General features: G+C 50.9%; 5 protein-coding genes across 9 annotated transcripts; 2 read left to right on the forward strand and 3 right to left on the reverse strand.

Moving 5' to 3' along the window:
- Positions 1–53: 53 nt before the first annotated feature.
- LOC112345055 (protein SENSITIVE TO PROTON RHIZOTOXICITY 1-like) lies at positions 54–2,317 on the reverse strand. The gene is made up of 2 exons (XM_024670920.1): positions 407–2,317; positions 54–355 (listed from the first exon to the last, which is right to left on the reverse strand). The coding sequence occupies exon 1, from the start codon at positions 2,064–2,066 to the stop codon at positions 420–422; it is 1,647 nt and encodes a 548-aa protein (XP_024526688.1). The 5' UTR covers positions 2,067–2,317; the 3' UTR covers positions 54–355; positions 407–419.
- Positions 2,318–2,471: 154 nt separating this feature from the next.
- On the forward strand, positions 2,472–6,428 carry LOC9633700 (pumilio homolog 1). 2 transcript variants are annotated; one of them, XM_024670913.1, is made up of 10 exons: positions 2,930–3,086; positions 3,155–3,474; positions 3,530–4,839; positions 4,893–5,034; positions 5,099–5,206; positions 5,252–5,464; positions 5,551–5,661; positions 5,752–5,946; positions 5,995–6,169; positions 6,230–6,428. In XM_024670913.1, the coding sequence occupies exons 1-10, from the start codon at positions 3,041–3,043 to the stop codon at positions 6,271–6,273; spliced, it is 2,664 nt and encodes an 887-aa protein (XP_024526681.1). In that variant the 5' UTR covers positions 2,930–3,040; the 3' UTR covers positions 6,274–6,428. The 2 variants fall into 2 exon arrangements, with proteins under 2 accessions (XP_002966263.2, XP_024526681.1); XM_002966217.2 differs by having other exon boundaries at positions 2,472–3,474.
- Positions 6,411–9,104, reverse strand: LOC9652386 (LRR receptor kinase BAK1). The gene is made up of 11 exons (XM_024670919.1): positions 8,981–9,104; positions 8,784–8,916; positions 8,526–8,597; positions 8,328–8,471; positions 8,184–8,255; positions 8,072–8,134; positions 7,913–7,995; positions 7,725–7,853; positions 7,325–7,669; positions 6,880–7,274; positions 6,411–6,826 (listed from the first exon to the last, which is right to left on the reverse strand). The coding sequence occupies exons 1-11, from the start codon at positions 9,066–9,068 to the stop codon at positions 6,503–6,505; spliced, it is 1,848 nt and encodes a 615-aa protein (XP_024526687.1). The 5' UTR covers positions 9,069–9,104; the 3' UTR covers positions 6,411–6,502.
- Positions 9,105–9,133: 29 nt separating this feature from the next.
- Positions 9,134–10,332, forward strand: LOC112345056 (protein seele-like). The gene is made up of 9 exons (XM_024670925.1): positions 9,134–9,270; positions 9,329–9,355; positions 9,419–9,498; positions 9,577–9,649; positions 9,711–9,762; positions 9,816–9,867; positions 9,937–9,961; positions 10,018–10,100; positions 10,151–10,332. The coding sequence occupies exons 1-9, from the start codon at positions 9,163–9,165 to the stop codon at positions 10,170–10,172; spliced, it is 522 nt and encodes a 173-aa protein (XP_024526693.1). The 5' UTR covers positions 9,134–9,162; the 3' UTR covers positions 10,173–10,332.
- On the reverse strand, positions 10,155–17,416 carry LOC9633701 (brefeldin A-inhibited guanine nucleotide-exchange protein 5). Of its 4 annotated transcripts, none has more exons than XM_024670912.1 (33): positions 17,316–17,416; positions 17,088–17,257; positions 16,994–17,033; positions 16,692–16,935; positions 16,512–16,633; positions 16,394–16,452; positions 16,284–16,341; positions 16,143–16,230; positions 15,933–16,094; positions 15,693–15,869; positions 15,573–15,641; positions 15,404–15,526; positions 15,299–15,352; positions 15,162–15,250; positions 15,017–15,113; positions 14,881–14,970; positions 14,651–14,827; positions 14,494–14,604; positions 14,261–14,445; positions 13,603–14,211; positions 13,138–13,555; positions 12,851–13,090; positions 12,672–12,795; positions 12,471–12,619; positions 12,057–12,419; positions 11,833–11,999; positions 11,509–11,783; positions 11,287–11,456; positions 11,120–11,239; positions 10,925–11,061; positions 10,632–10,869; positions 10,481–10,576; positions 10,155–10,427 (listed from the first exon to the last, which is right to left on the reverse strand). In XM_024670912.1, the coding sequence occupies exons 2-33, from the start codon at positions 17,194–17,196 to the stop codon at positions 10,359–10,361; spliced, it is 5,229 nt and encodes a 1,742-aa protein (XP_024526680.1). In that variant the 5' UTR covers positions 17,197–17,257; positions 17,316–17,416; the 3' UTR covers positions 10,155–10,358. The 4 variants fall into 4 exon arrangements, with proteins under 4 accessions (XP_024526680.1, XP_024526679.1, XP_024526676.1 ...); XM_024670911.1 differs by having other exon boundaries at positions 15,693–15,762; positions 15,811–15,869; positions 15,933–16,230; XM_024670908.1 differs by having other exon boundaries at positions 15,933–16,230.
- Positions 17,417–17,442: the final 26 nt, after the last annotated feature.

Consider the following 17,442-nt stretch of genomic DNA (forward strand, 5'->3'; position numbering starts at 1 on the left):
AACACATGAACAATCTAGTTTTAACTAAACCAACTGTCTGGAACGAGTGACAGTTACGATAACCCTCCGGCATTCATTCCTTGTAGCCGCACACACTGCCTGCCAATCTGTATGGAGGACGACGCTACCTATAAAAGATGCTGGATAGAGGTGCATCCAGTACAAGGCGTGGAGGATGAGTTCCAGGTCCATGTAACTTCTCGTGCTCTAACGTTCTATCCTCCTTGCATCTCCTCCATTCTAACTAGATATACAGCACTCCTATACCACGACAAGCTTCAAACCAAGCAGCCACGCACGCACCTGCATTTAGATGATTTTTAGTCGTCACTACGAGCAGCTGAAAAGAAAAGCCCTGCACAAAAGCAAAGAGGTTATAAGCCTGGAAACAATCGCATTTGCTTACCCGCGTGATGGAGCTACTCCGCGCGCTGCTGCTCATCCCCGCCAACGCTGCCTTGCTCCGCTGCTGCCGATGTTGAAGCCGATGCCGGAGACGCCTCCGCGATCTCGTGGAGAGGCAGCGCCGGCGTGTGGCCCTGGAACAAACTGATATGCCCCAGCAGCTTGTCCTTCCGGGAGAAGGTGGTGCCACACGAGCACTGCCACTTATCCCGGCCGCAGTGCTTCTCGTGCGTCTTGAGGTCCGCCACCACCGAGAACTTTTTGCTCTTGCACTTGCTGCAGGTGAGAGACTTTGGACAGTGGCTCCGCCGGTAGTGATTCTTGACGCACAGCACCGTCTTGAGCGGCTGGAACTTGCGGTGCTTCTTGTTCCTCTTGCATCCGGCGTACGGGCACGAGTAGCGCCTGGGCCGGAGCAGCGATGGATCCGTGGCAACCTTATCCGGCCTCGCCAGAGCAGCGGGCGACTTGTACTGCTCGCCGTGCCCGCGCATGTGCATTCTCAGGTTGGCGTCCCGCTTGAAACCTTTGCCACACTTGTCACAAAAGTGCGTGTGCTCCGCGAGGATCTCCACTGCGTTCATTTCCACGAGATCGTAGGAGCCAGGCACAAGGTCCTCCGCGTCGCCGTCGTCGTCGTCGTCCCTGGACCCCGCCCCTGAGTCGCCGCAATCTTCCATCGCCGCCGGCGGGGGTGGTGGAGGTGGAGGTGGTGCTGCCGCTGCTGGGGGCGCCGCTGCCTCACTTTCTCTCTCCGCCACCACCACGGCCTTGCTCGCAAGTGGTGGATGATGGATGGCTTCCAGGTTGAAAGCGTGGGGCTGACAGGGCGAATCTTGCTGCTGCGGCGCCTGGGGCTGCTGCGGTTGCGGCTGCTGCTGGCGATGCTCCACCACCGGAAGTGGATTCCGGACGGCCGCGGCGGGAGTGGGAGCGGCCAGGGTGTTGAAGCCGAGTGGAGCACCCAATTGCATGTCGGGCAGCAGGCACGGCGAGGGCTGCGCGTTGGGAAGGACCCCAATGACGGCGAGAGCAAGCTGCGATATGTTGGAAGCGATCCGCGCGGCAGTCATGGCTGCATGGGCCTGGACGACACCGCCGTTGTGCTGGCTGGCCTGCGATAGCGAGTGAACCAGCGCCTGGAGCTGATCGGTCTTTTGCTCCAGTAGGGAGACAAGGGTGTAGTGCTGCTGCTGCTGGGGGTGGATGCCGCCACCACCACGGCCTTCTATTGGCGGGCTCCCGGGGGGACTGAGCTTGATCAGGTCTTCCATGAGGCCCTGGAGGACCTGCTGAGGGGCGGCGAGCTGGAGATTGTAGCCCTGCTGGCCGGCGGTGAGGAGGAAGCCCTGGTGGAGGAGATTCTGGAAGGCGTTTTGGGGAGCGGGCATCTGGTGGTGGAAATGCGGTTGATGCTGCGGCAGCGGCGGGGGCGGAGGCTGCTGGTGGTGGTGGTGGTGGTGATGGTGAGCCGGCGGCGGAGGGGCCTGGGGTTCTAGAGCTCCCAGAATGGAGAATCCATGGCAGGTTGCCGCGGCCGCGGGGGATGCGTAGTGGCCAACAAGGGAGAGCTTTGGTGTCATACCTCCTCCTCCTCCTCTCGGGCTCTGCTGCTGCTGATGGACATCGCTCGGCGACGGCTGGTGGCTGGATTGCATCATCCCTTGCGCGCGATCGCCTCTCCCAAATCCCTTGCAACCCTAATGGAATGGCATTCCCCCTCTCGCCAAGCTACAGTAGCGGGGGAAAGTGTATCTATCAGGTGAAGTGAAAAGAAATTAAAAGCAGATGGGGCCTGGCCGAGCAACACCAGCGCACGGGGCAGGCCGTACGGGGGAGGGGTGGTACTGGTACCAGTTGGGCAGGCAGGCAACACTTGTATCTCACTACTGGTGTGTATGGCGCCATTGCATTTACCCCATTTACCACCAGCACCACCAGTGTCCAGGGTCTAGCTAGGTACTCCCCCATTTCGTACTACCTCTGGGCATATTCCGCACCTTTCGGGAATAATTATGCTAAAAGTCCAAGCTGAGCACCTTTTAGCATTGACCGCCGTTAGGGCATCCGCGGACGGCGGCATGACGGAGCTTGACGGCGCCGGCAGGGATCTGGGCCGTTGCAGTGCCGATCGGACGGGCGCTGCCCGCATGCTCTCTCTGCTCTTGTTGTTATTGTGTTTGTCGCTCGCCCACGGAAGAGGCGGAGAGGCGAGAGGAGGAAGAAAAGAGAGGCGCGACATGGCCGCCGTGTGGAGAATTGGTTCCACATTTCTTGGGTGGTTCTTCCTTAGATAGATAGGCACTACTAGAGCTAGGCCGTGGCCGCGCGAGCTAGCTAGCAAGGCAAAGGGGGAAACTGGACAGAGATATGGCGACGGAGAGCCCTGTCAGGGTGCTGGCAGGGGGGCTGGGCGGGGACGGCGGCGGCATTAGGGCTCCATCCTCGAGTAGCAGCCGCGAGTGCGAGGAGCTCAATCTGCTGCTCCGGGAGCGATCGTCGGCGTCGCGGCTGGGGAATGCGCGGGGCGAGGTCCAGCTCCACCGCAGCGAGAGCGCCCCGCCCACCGTGGAGGGATCGCTGGGCGGCCTGCTGAGCCAATTGGGCCGGCTGGAGCTCCACGCTCACGCCCAGGATGGCGATCAGCTGCTGGATGTGGTGGAGGCGGAGCAGGAGCTCAGGTCAGACCCTGCTTATCTTGCTTACTATCACTCGCATGTCAATCTGAATCCCCGTCTCCCACCGCCAGTAAAGTCGTGGGAGAATTGGCGCCTCGCCCAGCGCCTCAACCTTCGAAGCAAGCTTGTGTTTGACGACTCGAGCAGCTCCTCGCTCTTCTCCGCCAATCCGCACCCGCTGCATTCTTCGCTCCCCACGCACAGGGAAGACGACGATCTGCTGGACGAGGGAGAGGTCTCCTCGTCCTCCTTGGGACAGCAACACCACCATGTCATCCGCCACCTCCCCGCCACCACCACCACCGCCGCCGCCACCTTCACCGATGCCGATGGACTCCCGGGCTTTGACATGGGACTTGGACGGCCCAAGAGCCTCGTCGATCTCATCCAGGTATTTGGGGGCCATCTTCTAGTTTGCAAAGCTGACGGACTTGCTGATCACGCAGGAGGACTTCCCGAGGACGCCCTCTCCTGTTTACAACTTGTCCCGGCCCTCGAGCCGGGCAGCAAACGATGACGCGGGGGATGCCTCCCTGGACCTGCAACTCTTGCGTGAGCTTGGCTCTGGCATCGGCTCCCGCTCCGCCACCCCAATGCAGGTGCCCGTTCACGACGTTTATGCTTCTCCCTCCACCACCACCCTCAACCGGACACCTCCACCGGATGCAAGCGTGACAGTGGGAGAGGCAGCCGAGTCTAGTACCTCGTCGGAGCTTGCAGCTGCTCTTGCGGGATGCGTAACCATGAAATCCGACAACGCGGACGTTGTCGAGGAGGAGCAGCATCTGGAATTTCCCGAGCAGCAATTACGTGTGAAACAGCAGCACCAGCAGCCGCAAGCGCAGCATCATGGATCGCAGGCATATTCGCAGCAACAGCACCACCAAGCATACGGCAACGTCAAGTTTGGTGCCATTCCTCCTGGTGCCAATCAGCAGCAACAGCCAGGAGGAGGAGCTGCTGCAACGTCCAACATGTATGCGGCGGCCGCCGCTGCCGCCGCCATGTCCTACATCGCCGCGGGGAATCCATACTATCACAACCTTCACTCGGCATCAGTCTATGCACCATACTACGGCCTCGGTGGCTACCCGCTCAATGGTGCTATGTTGCCACCTCCATTGCTACCGGGATATCCCGCCCCTCCGGTGGCGTTTGAGTCCGCAGTGGCCGCCGCCCGAGGAGGTGTCCCCGACTTACACCAGTTTTACAAGCTTGCAGCGGCGGGACAGGCTCCCTCATCGACCACTGCGCTTCACGACGCTCTCTATCTACAATACCTCCGTGCGTCCGAGGACGCTCGCGCCGCAGCGGCACTGTCAGCGGACATGCGGAGCTATGCTGCTCACTCGGACGCACTCGTGGACCAGCTGAGCGGGCTGGGTGGTTTATCCAAGCCTCAGTTCTCGAGGACCATGTCCATCCCGAACAAGAGTGTTCCGCCGGCCACTTCTTTTTACGGCAGTCCTCCTGGGCTGGGATTCGGCGTGCCATTTCCCAACTCTCCATTGGCAAGTCCTGGACTTCCCAGCTCGCCGGTTGGCGCAACTTCTCGGATCGTCAACGATCGAAACTTGCGCTTGTCTCCGAGCACCGGAAGAGCTGCTGCCGCTTATACTGCTGCGGGGTGGCCATCGGCGGGAGGCAGCGATCCTGCTGACGAGTCACGTGGGTCTTTCCTGCTCGAGGAGTTCAAAAACAGCAAAAACAGAAGATTTGAGCTCTCTGACATTGCTGGTCACGTGGTGGAGTTCAGGTACAAGCTGGTCTTTAGCTTCTTTACATTTGGAAAATGTGTGTCCATTGCAGTGCTGACCAGCATGGAAGCCGCTTTATCCAGCAGAAGCTAGAGACTGCCACCGCCGAGGACAAAGCTATGGTTTTTCAGGAGGTCTTCCCCCAAGCCGTGGCGCTAATGACGGATGTCTTTGGAAACTACGTTATTCAGAAGGTATTTGAAGACTTGGCACGCATTTTGTTTGTACGTCGTGTCGTAACTTCGTAGAGCCTGGCAGTTTTTTGAGCATGGAACGGCACAGCAAAGAAAGGAGCTTGCCCAGCAGTTACCCAGCCGTGTACTGACGTTGAGCTTGCAAATGTACGGCTGCCGTGTCATTCAGAAGGTATCTTTCATTTTTTTTTGTCTAAGACGCTGAAGAAACTCGCAGGCACTCGAAGTTGTGGACGTGGATCAGCAAACACAACTGGTTTCCGAGCTGGATGGTCACGTGATGCGGTGCGTCCGTGATCAAAATGGAAACCACGTCATTCAAAAGTGTATAGAATGTGTTCCTCCCGATCGCATCCAATTTATAATCTGTGCGTTTTATGGTCAAGTATTGGCTCTCTCAACACATCCGTATGGATGCCGGGTTATACAGGTGAGGCATGTTTTGAGTCGTTTCAAGTTACTTGAGACGGTTGTTTTGTTTTTTTTTTTGGTTTTTGTTTTACGTTTTCTTCCCAGAGAGTTCTTGAGCATTGTACAGACGAACAGAAACAGCAAGGAATAATGCAAGAGATACTGCGATCAACTTGCAGTCTTGCTCAGGACCAGTATGGGAACTATGTTGTGCAGGTTGGTTCTGTTTCTTTTCTTTTCTTCCTTTTTAATTTCCTTTCTTTCTCTGGGGTGCTGTAAGCTAAGTCTTTCTTTGTGTCTCTTTAGCATGTGTTGGAGCATGGAACCCAGCCGGAGAGAAGCGAAATCATCACTAAGCTAGCAGGACAAATTGTACAAATGAGCCAGCATAAATTTGCATCAAATGTCATCGAGAAGTGTCTTCAGTTTGGGGGCCCGGCAGAAAGACAAATTCTGATCAACGAGATGCTGGGATCAACGGACGAGAACGAGGCCTTGCAGGTAGGAAAGAAAGATTTGTGACTCCATTCATATACATCCTTTTTTCAGGCTATGATGAAGGACCAATTTGCCAACTACGTGGTGCAGAAAGTACTGGAGATTTGTGACGACCGCCAGAGGGAAATTCTTTTGACTCGTATCAAAGTTCATTTACACGCGCTTAAGAAGTATACGTATGGGAAGCACATTGTGGCGAGAGTAGAGAAGCTCGTGGCCGCGGGAGGTACGTCCGTCTAGCATTTCTCGTTGTTGGTCGATCAATTCCTGATTCATATCACTGCAGAGAGGCGGAGTGCCGCAGCCGCTCATATGTCGCCCCCTATGTAAACGGCTGCAGCCACAACTAAGCACAAGTAAGTATAAGGTGTAAATTTGCAAAGAAGAGACTGGTAAATATTTAGTATTTCCAAGTGTACAAAGCTTTTTAAAATCCAAGCAGGGTTGGATTTTGTTTGACAAGCATAAAATCATCTATTATATGATTCCTGCAATCTGTATCTCGATGTCGTCCTTTTTACATGATGAAGAGATCAACTTGGGAGAACGTAACTGGATTCTATCTCGCACCCGAGAGCTCAATCGCTTCCAAGTTGGAGGAATCTCCCTGAATCATCATCCACTCGTCCAGCTGCTTGTGGCCAACATCCACCTCTTCTCTTCTCAGCACCTGAACCTTTTGCCACTCTTCCCACCTCTCGGCGAGGCCGTCCCCTTCCAGCATCGACACGACCTCCACCATCTTTGGACGGTCGCTGGGAGACGCTTGGGTGCAGAGCAGAGCAATCTGGGTGAGTTTCTCAACTTCGTTTGGCTGGTACGAGTGCCTCAGCTTGGGATCCACGAGCTCACTCAGTCTACCTTCCTGCTGGAATCTCTTCACCTGCAAGCACCAAAGCGAAAGTTTGGTCCGAGGCCAAGCACCATAAATCTTACCCAGTCGAGAAGCATCACGTCGTCATCGTCAAACAGCCTGGCTAGATCGAAAGCCCGCTTCCCCGTTATAAGCTCCAGCATCAAAACTCCATATCCAAACACGTCCGTCTTCTCCGACGACTTGCCTGTGGACAGATACTCCGGAGCAATGTGGCCGGGAGTCCCTCGGACGTTGGTGGTGATGTGTGTGTTCTTGGTGTCAATGAGCTTTGCAAGACCGAAATCGCCCACCACCGCCTGGAAATCTTTGTCCAGTAGAACGTTCGCAGCTTTCACGTCACGGTGAATGATCCGGGGGCTACAGTGTACGTGAAGGTAACGGAGACCGTGAGCAGCACCCAGAGCGATTTGCTTCCTCGTTTCCCAATCCAACGTTTTGCTCCCCGTGGTGTCATCTGTGGACGCAAAGGTTAGCTTCTTCACAGATGGTTGATTTTCAGCTTACGCAAGCGGGAAGCAACGCTCCCGTTGGGCATAAACGGGTAGACTAAGATCCGCTCCGAAGGAGTGATGCAAAATCCGTCAAGGCGAAGCAGGTTGCGGTGGACTGCCAAGCCGATGATCTCAACTTCAGTCTGAAATGCCTGTTCTCCTCCAGCTGAAATATTCTGGTCTGTTCTTAGGCGCTTAACGGCAACGAGTTTGCCGTTTTCCAAACTGCCTTTGTACACTTTCCCAAATCCTCCCTGTCCCAGGACGTTCTTGTCGCTGAAATTGTCTGTTGCAATTTGGAGTTCCCTGAGAGTAAACTTCCTAAGTTGTCCAAAGGTGGCATGAGGATCATTTTCCGCTGCACAAAAGATAGCCGCGCATCAGATAGCTTACAAAAAAGCAAACAGACGCACCAGCAACGTCAAAAAACACCTCTTTTGGCCCACGGTGCTTTCTCCACACAATGACAGCCAGTAAGGGACAGAGCAGTAAAAACAGAGCCCCCGCAGCAATGCCACCAATGATAGCTCCAATGTTAAGCCCTGCAGCGCGTCCAGGGATTGAAATAGGCAGAAGTTATCCCAAGAACAGACTTGCTTACCACGTCTTCTAGAGCTCGGAAGAATCGACTCCGGGCAAGGCGTTCCTACCTTAGTACCACAGAGATCTGGATTCCCTAGCAAGCTGTTGAAAGACATTAGCCGTCATGGAATGACTTCAGAAACGGCATACATCAAACAGGCAAGCATTGTTTGCTCACTTGAACTCACTGATCGTCCCTTTGGGTGGGAGTGGTCCACTCAAGTTGTTATACGAGACGTCTCTGCATGAATTCGAATGATCAGGATAACGAACACGAGAAAATGACATACAGAAACTGCAAGCTGGATATGAGAGTGAGCGTAGAAGGGATGCTTCCGGTCAGGCTGTTGTTGTTTAGAAGCCTGCAAAGCCAAGTTGCTGTGATTAACAGGAAAAAGAAGAAGAAGAAGAAGAAGAAAGTTCCCAAGGCTTACAAGGTTCTTAAGCTCGTAAGATTGGTGAGCGTTGACGGAATGCTTCCAGTGAAGTTGTTCGCAGACAAGTCAAGATTCAGTAAACCTTGCAGTGTTCCCAGTTGTGGCGGAAGAGAACCCGAGATCAAATTCCCTTTCATCCTTCTGAGGAAAAGAGAGCCATTAAAAACAAAACCATATGATCCAAGAGCCAAGTACAGGTTTTGCAGATTGGGCAAATCCGCAAGTGCTGGCGAGAGAGTCCCCGAGAGGCCTTGCTTCTCCAACATTCTGGACAGGCAAGAAAAAAAGATTATCATCAAAGTCAAAGACACGAGCTAGCACCCACACATAGAAAGAAAAAAAGAGTTAAAAAGAGGCACACACACACACACGACAATGTTCTATTCTACCAAGAAACCAAGGAAAGAGAGAATGTCTCCAGCGAGCGACGAGCAACCAATGCAAATCTCATACACTGTGATGACACGCTGCTGGCTGTCGCAGTCGACATAGAGCCAGCTGCAAGGATTGACGAGGTTTGCATCCCAAGATCTCAACGCATTCTTGGGATCCCACAGCTTGCTCTTGAGCTCCGCGAGCGCATTTCCTGACAAAACGTTTAGCCTGATTGCTCCCCAAGGAAGAGAAATCGCGGGGCCAGGCAAGCGTACCTTCGGCATTGGAGGCCAGAGCTTGGTGGATCCAGAGGAGAGGCAGCGGCAGCAGCAGTGGCAGTAGATGCTCCAATCCAAAGCGCATGGCGCACAGAAGCCCCGCTACGAGCAACAAAATAAAACCATGTTACGTCTAATTTTATCTTTAGGGCACGCGGGTCGTCAAGTGCTAGAGCGCCATGGCGGCGGCGATCTATCGCCTTCTTCCTCTAGTCGGGATCCTGCTCGTTCTTCCAATGCTGATCGAAGCTATCCATCACAAATGCGCCGCTTGCAAAGCCGTCGCGGTAAGATTGTACCAGATCTACGCGTGGTTTTGCGTGATTGATGCTCTCTTTCCCGCAGGTGGAGCTGGAGCTGGCTCTTGCAAACGTTAGTGAGTAAAAGTTTTCCGTATGATCTTGCGATTGCTGACAGAACTGGCTCGATCTCCAGGAAAGGCCGAGGAACGACATCGACTTGCGACACAGACTGGATTCGAAGGGGCAGCGACAGGGACGAGTAATCCAATACAAGTAAGAGTGTTATGAAACGAAGCATTGCTTGCTCTGTCTCGGCCTTGTATGTGATGATATCTGGATGAATTCTCTCAGACTTAGCGAGCTTAGAGTGTTGGAGCTCCTGGAAGGCGTTTGCTCTAGAGTGAAAGACTACACCCTTGACAAGGTGTGCTTAGCTTACACAAGAGCTTGATTCGTCTTTGGGCTGAATTTTCGATGCAATGCAGGCGACTGGCGAGTGGATCAAACTTAGCAACAGTGGCAACAGGAACGAGGATGGTATGCGTTAAGTTCTGCTTGAGAAAGTGATGCTCACTCTGTTCATTCTCTAGAAAAGCGAGAAGCTGAAGTACACTCCAAGGAGATTGCGGTTTATTGTGGCAGGTAAGGTCCATACATATCGTGACTACGTCGCTCTCAGGACTAAAGAAGGTCGTTCGTGTGAAAAAACAGGCTGCTTGAAAAGCATGAAGACGAGGTTTGGAGCTACGCTTTCCTGCTCATCCACACTTGCACTTTTCTTTCGTTTTGCAGCTAGCCTCGACGATAAGGAGTGGCGAAATGGTGGCGGGTTCTGTTAACACAGTTTTGTGCAACAACATCTCCAGAGATTGCAAGTAAGCTAACCAGTTTCCGTGTTTGTTTCTTATACTTTTTGCTACTGCAGCACGGAACGAGAAGAGCTCTAACATCTTCATAAAAGAATTGCAACATTGTAGACAATTGCTGACTGCTGAGAATAACAGAAGGAAAAACCGATGCTTACACTAGTTTACAATAAGAGTGTCTTCTTGGTGCAGGCTGCTGCAGCAATCAGCTTCTCCAGAAAGTGCAAGCACTAAAAAAAAACGGGGCCCGTTGCCGAAGTCGTTCGTTCATGATGAAGGCAGCAAAGGGACCAGGCGAAGCTTGAAAAGCTCTCCCAGCGCTTTTCTCACATCCATCTAAAGGATAGTGTCATGAGTAAGGTACACTGCCACTTAAAAATAAGACTTACTTGATTACTGCAGATAAGCTTTGTGAAGTATGGGTAGAACTCCGAGAGATGTCTCTTGAACATTTCGCCTTCCATCTCGGACAACGAGTTGAGCACCTGTAAGGTTTGGACGAAACGTTTAGTATGCGACTAGCGTTGCGATCCTGCGAACCTTGACGACCACTGAAGAGCGCAAGCTGAGAGAGTAGTGAGCCTCAGCTTGGATAGGCTCCCCGGGAGCCGGGATCAAAGCCACCGCTTCTTTCAGTATATGGGAATAAAAGGTTACGAGACGCCGCTCTGCCTCCTCTTTAAGATTTCCATCCGCTGGAGACAACACGGCTTGGTTGAGCAGCGTCAGGTATATCCGTGTTCCTTCAACTTCCTGTCGGAGAAGCGTTGGAGGCGGCCTGTAATCAACCCAAGTTTCCACGTCAAGCCTTTCATGATAAGATGAAGGCTTACATTTCGCCAGAAAACTGCTGGATACGAATGCGAAGGTTAGCATCTGAGTTGTAAGTCGCCGCAAAGTCCACCACTGACAACAATGTATCCATAATCTGGATTTTGTTCGACGTGCTTAGCAGACTCCAGTGCTTTGCCTGTGTTAGATAGATACTTGGTTTACACGGGGCCAAAAACTCCCAAGATGAAGCTTACCTGCATGCTTTCAAGAGCTCTCAGCAATAGCAACTGCGTCAAGCACTTGCTTCTAACGATCGGAAGCTGTAGCGCCGCGTCCTCGATACTAGCGAGACTAGTTTCCTCCGCGTCACTCGACTGCAACGAGAAAGTAGAGTCACACCACAAACGGGATAACCACATACCTGGACACGAGGAGGACTTGGACTATCAGTCGATCGGGATCTGCCTTTGAAAGTTAAGTTCTTCTTCAAAAATGCGTCCACCATATTGCCAACCAGTCTTCGGCCTAACGTATGGCCCCCGAAGAGGCCTCCTTTTCCTTCCTCAGAAGCTGGCGGCGTAGGAGTAAATCCTGCAATAATACCGCAGATTAGTTCAGCACGAGCATTGTACGCAGGTTCCACCTTCCGCCTCTGCATGAGACGGTGTTTCATGAGGATCACCGTCAGCTCTGCTATCGAAACTCGACCTTCCACTTTGTTTCACTGGCTCACCATTGCTATCACCAGAGACCTGACCACTCTGGTGGCTGTCCTGGCTTTCTACGTCCCACTCAGCTGGAGCTCCCAGGGGCAAGTTGTCTGTCCTCTGACCTGTCAAACTCCCCGACCTTCGAACATCAAATCCAAGACCGTCTGGACTCAGGAGCTCCACCGGCTGAGTAGTATAGCACGCGTCTCTACACAAACCGACATATAAACCGATGGTATATGGAACAGCTGACCTACCTTAAACTGTCTAGAAGAGTTGCCCAGTCTTTTTCAGCGAATTGATGACCTCCAATCTCCGTGAGACGGACTAGAGCACCAACAGCAATGCCGGCAAGGGCTTGATCTGGCCGTGTGACGCAATCCAGAAGCAATGCCAACAACGACGGCAAAAGAAACGAGACTTCCTGCAAGACCAGCAGTCAATATAATTCTCTCGAGCGGATAGAAGCCTATAGCTATACCTTGTAGAAGCTACTGAATAGATCGCAAAGGAGCTGGAGAGAATGGATGCATGTCTCTCGAAGCCACTGCTCTGCTGATGCCTGCCGGTCGCCGTCTTTTCCAGCATGACGCACATAATCAAATATTGGAAACAGCACACGGTGAAATACGCTGTCCCAGAACGACGTTGAAAACTGATGTCCACGTTCCTTTAAAAGATCGAACAGGACTTCTAAAGCGCAGTTTCTGACTTCAATCCGTGGGTCGGAAGTGAGGTCGGAAAGCCCAGCGAGCATGGGAAACCAATAGTATTCAGAGACGTCCACATCGGCTCCCTTGCCAACTGTTTCAACAGCCTTCGAATTGATTCCTGGTAGCCGTCCCTGTAGATCAAGCACATTAGTTACAACATCCAGGAAGGTCAGAAAGTTTACCTCGGCAAGGCGATCTTCGCATATACGTAAAAGTGCTATTGCTTTCAAGCTTATTCGAGAGCTAGTTTTGTTGTTCGCAAAAGCCATAAGACAGTTGACGCAATCCATGAAGCAGTCTCCTGCGACTTGATCAAAATTCTCAAGCACAACTGCGGAAAAAACCGGCTAGAGGTGGTGAGAAAATGTGAAGAACCCGCCTACCTTGCTCGACATTCTCAAATGCTAAATCAGCGATTGCTTCCGTATCGTCATATGCAGCTGTTGTGAATACCATAAACACGCTTTTCCAGCCGGACTTTATGCTTCCAACTTTAGATTTGATTATCTGGAAGAGCATAGAGCTAGATGTAAACCGATCTCCAGTGAGAAAGAAACATTACCTGCACAATGCAGTCCACAATAAGACCCCGCACCACGGTACTTTTGTTAGTGCGCATAAGAACGACAAATGGCTTCAATATGTCGTTCTGAAAGGAAAAGTTGGCCAGCTCTTTCCGTTCAAAGTACTTCATTCCCAACTGACGTAGTGAATCAATCGCATACATGGCGATTTTTTCATCGTGGTGACTGCCAGCAGCTACAAAATGCTGTGATAATACGGACCATATTTTGGCCCAAACCTGAGAGACGGTCATGAGCTTCTGATAAAGATAAAAGTTCAACTTACCATTCTGATACGGGCCATATTGTAGTAGCTGATTTCCACAAGCTTTTGAAGGCTGTAAACCCGGGGAGGTACCTGCTTCATTTCTTCGACGGAAACTCCGCATAAGGCTGTGAAAAATTCCACAACCACATCGCTGGGGAGCTTCACGCTGTTAACGAAGACCTGCTCAGTCGGTTTTCCAGTAAGGTCTATGAGCGCCTGAGCGAGAGCGTCTCTCGAGATCTGGTTTGCCCCGTGCATCAGGGTCGGCAAGATTGAAGGTGACGACGTTATGTGCTCGAGCCTCGACACACATTCTAAAACGGCGTTCCATGTATCTTGTAGACAATTCGGTTCGGTCTCAGCTATTCCAAGCAGCGTCTTCAATGCCTCCACATTTTTCATTCGCATATCTTTTGGAGCATGAAGAAACGTAAAGCTGCATGGAAAACAATTAGTAAGCACCCTCGAAGCTCATAAGCGTACCGTATTAAAGATGTTAGGAAAGCGTATCTGAGAGTGTCCATCCCAAGAAGCTTCGTCAGATGAATACCAGAACGGAATCCTTCCATGCAAGGTTGGACCCGAGGCTTATTCTCGTTATCTTCCATCGTGACCGAGAAAGCTGCAAGTAGTGGCCATCCGACAGCTTCAAGCATAGGCCGGGCAAGCTCCCCGTGAGTTGCCTTGTGAAATGTTCCCTTCTTCGTGTCAGCCCGCTTAAACAATGCCTGAGTTCTTCGAATAATTTCCTCACTTTCACGCTTGGCTTCTGCAGCAGTTTTTTTTTTCGAAACTCCAAGGTTCAAGACACTAACAAGACGCCCTTTTTCTTCCGCGTTGTCTTTCTTCGTTGAATCGGCATCTTTCATTTTGATCTCCTCTTTCACAATAGAACCGTATAGCTCCTGGAGAAGGTCGACGGGTGGGTGCTCCTCGGCATCACTCTCTGTGTTGAGACGAACAAAATCGTCTTTGGACATTTTTGGCCAGACCATAGGATTATGGGCATCCGTGTTGAGCATAATAACTGCATATGCCAGAACATAAGCTGTGTCGGCAGATTTGAAGAGCCCCGGGTTGCAACGGCAGTACCTGGAACACTCTAGTTTGAAGCATGCACACGGGCATTGGCAAATCGTACCTTTCGGCAAATTTCTCCATTATATGATCAATCTTTTGAGCTTCGCCAGGCAATCGAAAACTCCTCAAAAACTCCCGAATGGCTTGGTCAAACTTCATGTTCTGTAGTTGTGAGCTATCAACATACGCATGCATGACAGACACCTGGAATTCCTCGTGCTGACCCAAATAATCGCCAATCATAGTCTGCGAAACAAACGAGTTGAGACATGCCAGATTAGTTTCGAAATGTACCTTGTCTAGACCCGACATCGTTTTTAAAAACTGTGCGATTGCACCTGGATCGCGTTGAACAAGCTTGTTTGTCACAAGGTACTCAATGCCTTTGGCCGCATTACGATTAAACTGTAAATAAAAAGCGTAAAGTTCATTCCATGATCGAACAACCAACCTCCGCTATGGCAGCTTCCATTGTCGATTTCTGAGCCTTAGCCTTTTTAATATCAGCCGCTTGTGTTGATGCGTGCAATCCTTCTTTTCCAGACTGATGATCAGACAGATATCTTTTCTTGGCATCATCATGTGATTTAGTCCAATGTACTAATGACTTAACCACATTGACCAAGCACTGCAAAATGCGACAATATATTAGCTGCAATGAGTGGAAACTATAGAAATTACCTGTAACGATGATCCTTTCAAAGCTGTATTTTGGGCAAGGGCGGGATCTGCACTAACTGTACCTTGTGCCATTTTTGAAAGCGAGCTCACCTAAGGAACAATGACGATAGGGGAGAAAACATCAAATGAGGTTTACCATGCGTTCAAACAGATTTGTGGCTTCTAGATCGCAATCGTAATTAACAAATGTATCGGCTAGCGTTTGTGAATCGGTACACACCCTCTCCAACATTCTACACACCAGCATCAGTTAGGCTGAACAGAGGTATGACCCGCCTTACTTCAAAACGGACAATCTTTGTTGAAGTGGCGTGTCAACGCTGTCTAGAGGCCGCAACACTATTAACGAGAAAAACACCCCGACTTCCGCCTGTCATACGATGTAAGTACCCGCTTGATATTACCACCAGTCTTTTACCTTCAGGCTTTCTCTAAAACGCAAAAGCAAGACCATAAAGATCCCGCAAGAATTCTGCAGCCGAGCGAATGTTGGCAGGCATCTATTTAAATAAAGAATGCTCACCTGAAAAATTGTTGTGTTGGAGGAGACACAAGCTCGAAGAAGTGCATAGGACAGGTAAGCCTTGATAGAATCTATAAAGGCAAAATTCACTGTGAATGAAGGGCTAACGCTCTCCAGGAGGCCCTGCTCAATTAAGTAAGAAGTTATTCGTTCTCATTTGAAAAAGCACCTGTATTAATTCGAGAGACAATATCTTCGTTCTTGTCACCATGTCATCTGCCCCGTCTTTCATTGACATCTATAAAAAACTTTAAATTAAAAAAAAAAATGTGCTTATCAGACTGCCTACCTTGCAAAGAGTTCTGAAAACCATAAGGGCCTCCCGTTGGCCTACATTTAGGCTATTCAAATCGATACCCCTGGCAAAACAAATTTTAAGTACCAGATAAAGATAATGCGACACATACTCATTGGAAACCGCTCCACCTTCAGACAGAATTGCCTTGTCTAGCGCCGCTTCAAGGCCCTAAGCATCATATAAAAATCTTATAAGAGAGAAAAGAGAGAAAAATACGGAATAAAAAAAAACCTTTATATCGGCATCCCCAGCCAAGTGCTGAAGTTCCTCCACACTCACGGAAGCCTGTGAGCTTGTAGGACTTGAATTTTCAGCCTCGTGTCTGCGATAGTGCTCAGTAGCCTGTTTGACATCAGGATTGTTTTTCTGTTGAGATAAAACATGTTCCGCCGGCTGCTTATAATGTGTGTGTAAGTCAAGAACATAAACAAGAACACGAACCCCATTCTCTGATTCCATTCTCTTAAAGACAATGTTGATCATTTGCGTAAGTGTGGCCTTGGCTGTAGCCTGGTTCACGGAGCTTTTACTGAACATATTTCAGACCAGTGTAAGTTAGGTGAAAATTAGCTAAACAGATACCTGTTCAGCACGATAGAGTAGCACGTCCGGATAGAGCTCAGCAGGCACTCTCCGTGAACTGCATAAAAGGAACCTTTTCAGGTAACGCAAGAAAATTAAAAGAAGCTTACCTTGAAATTTCGACGAGGCAACAGCTGTTAACAGTACTTTTATCACTTGCAAAACAGTGCTAGTGTAGAAGCAAAAGTCAGGTACACTCACTTGGCAGCACAAAAGAGAAATGGTCACCTATCCGTCGCTGAATTGTCGATGCATGAACAGACTTTGTTCAAGACTTCCGTCAGCATAGCACCATTTTTGCCACCCTCGGCTCCAGCCTCACCTTCGAGATGCCCAAAAGAGATAAGTTTCTGCGCAAAACATGAGACTTAGTAGAAACACAGGAAGATCTCACACTGCGGCACGTACATGAAGGCAATCCAAGGCCGTTTCCACCAGCTTGGGCTGCTTGGTTTCGATTGCTAGGCGCAGAGGGAGTAGAATGAGGTCGGCCTCGGAAACTTCCAACGTACCGCCAGCCTCCGCCATGGTTGCCGCGGCCACCTGACTGCTGGTTCGTCTTTTAGGAGAAGTAACACTGCTAGCAGCAGTAGGACTCTCCGTGGACTTGGGTGTGCCAGGCTCACTCTCGGCATCCTGCTGAGGAGGAGGACTATCCAACACAAATGCGGGAAGAGTTTCCTAGGAGATGAAAGAAATGGAAGGCTTACGCTTTTGGTCCATCTGTGGATCCTGAGGATTGGCCTCTATCTGAAAGCACCAGAAACTCGCTGTTGGATCGAAATTCATGCAATGCTGACTGACCTAGATATTCTTTGAGGGCATTCTGGAGCGCTGTATACTTTTTGCCTTGAGATTCCTTCGCCAAGCGCTCGAATGCGCGTGTCACAAACGCCCCAGCTGCATCTGCCATGGCTAAGCTCCAACTCGCCAATCACAAGATCGATCAATTGCTGGAGGGAGATCACCATCGCCTGCTTCAGATCGCGTGAGCGCGCCCCGGCGCCAGATCTAGACAACCTAATCACTTACACGCCAGGCGCGAGGGATGAATCGCTCGCACAGATCTCCATCCAGGCCAGGCGGATCGCTGCGCGTGGTAGCTGAGCCTCCTACCGGAAGAAAACCCAGGTACGGAAGTGGCCCTTAAATTATATAT

Source organism: Selaginella moellendorffii, unplaced genomic scaffold, assembly GCF_000143415.4.
Source record: "Selaginella moellendorffii unplaced genomic scaffold, v1.0 SELMOscaffold_7, whole genome shotgun sequence".
Classification (NCBI taxonomy): domain Eukaryota; kingdom Viridiplantae; phylum Streptophyta; class Lycopodiopsida; order Selaginellales; family Selaginellaceae; genus Selaginella; species Selaginella moellendorffii.

Bases quoted from the DNA above. Each gene is read 5' to 3' on its own strand.
- LOC9633700 (XM_002966217.2), top strand. From the start codon at position 2,776: ATGGCGACGGAGAGCCCTGTCAGGGTGCTGGCAGGGGGGCTGGGCGGG. The intron at 3,475-3,529 runs GTATTTGGGGGC...CTGATCACGCAG, and splicing joins GCCTCGTCGATCTCATCCAG to GAGGACTTCCCGAGGACGCC. The intron at 5,947-5,994 runs GTAGGAAAGAAA...TCCTTTTTTCAG, and splicing joins ACGAGAACGAGGCCTTGCAG to GCTATGATGAAGGACCAATT.
- LOC112345055 (XM_024670920.1), bottom strand. From the start codon at position 2,066: ATGATGCAATCCAGCCACCAGCCGTCGCCGAGCGATGTCCATCAGCAG.
- LOC9652386 (XM_024670919.1), bottom strand. From the start codon at position 9,068: ATGCGCTTTGGATTGGAGCATCTACTGCCACTGCTGCTGCCGCTGCCT. The intron at 8,598-8,783 runs GTATGAGATTTG...TTGCCTGTCCAG, and splicing joins CAGCAGCGTGTCATCACAGT to AATGTTGGAGAAGCAAGGCC. The intron at 6,827-6,879 runs GTAAGATTTATG...TGGTGCTTGCAG, and splicing joins ACGTGATGCTTCTCGACTGG to GTGAAGAGATTCCAGCAGGA.
- LOC9633701 (XM_024670908.1), bottom strand. From the start codon at position 17,196: ATGGCAGATGCAGCTGGGGCGTTTGTGACACGCGCATTCGAGCGCTTG. The intron at 16,231-16,283 runs GTATCTGTTTAG...AAATATGTTCAG, and splicing joins TACTCTATCGTGCTGAACAG to TAAAAGCTCCGTGAACCAGG. The intron at 13,556-13,602 runs GTACGCTTATGA...TTTTCCATGCAG, and splicing joins TTCCTAACATCTTTAATACG to CTTTACGTTTCTTCATGCTC.
- LOC112345056 (XM_024670925.1), top strand. From the start codon at position 9,163: ATGGCGGCGGCGATCTATCGCCTTCTTCCTCTAGTCGGGATCCTGCTC. The intron at 9,499-9,576 runs GTAAGAGTGTTA...GAATTCTCTCAG, and splicing joins GGACGAGTAATCCAATACAA to ACTTAGCGAGCTTAGAGTGT. The intron at 9,868-9,936 runs GTAAGGTCCATA...GTGAAAAAACAG, and splicing joins ATTGCGGTTTATTGTGGCAG to GCTGCTTGAAAAGCATGAAG.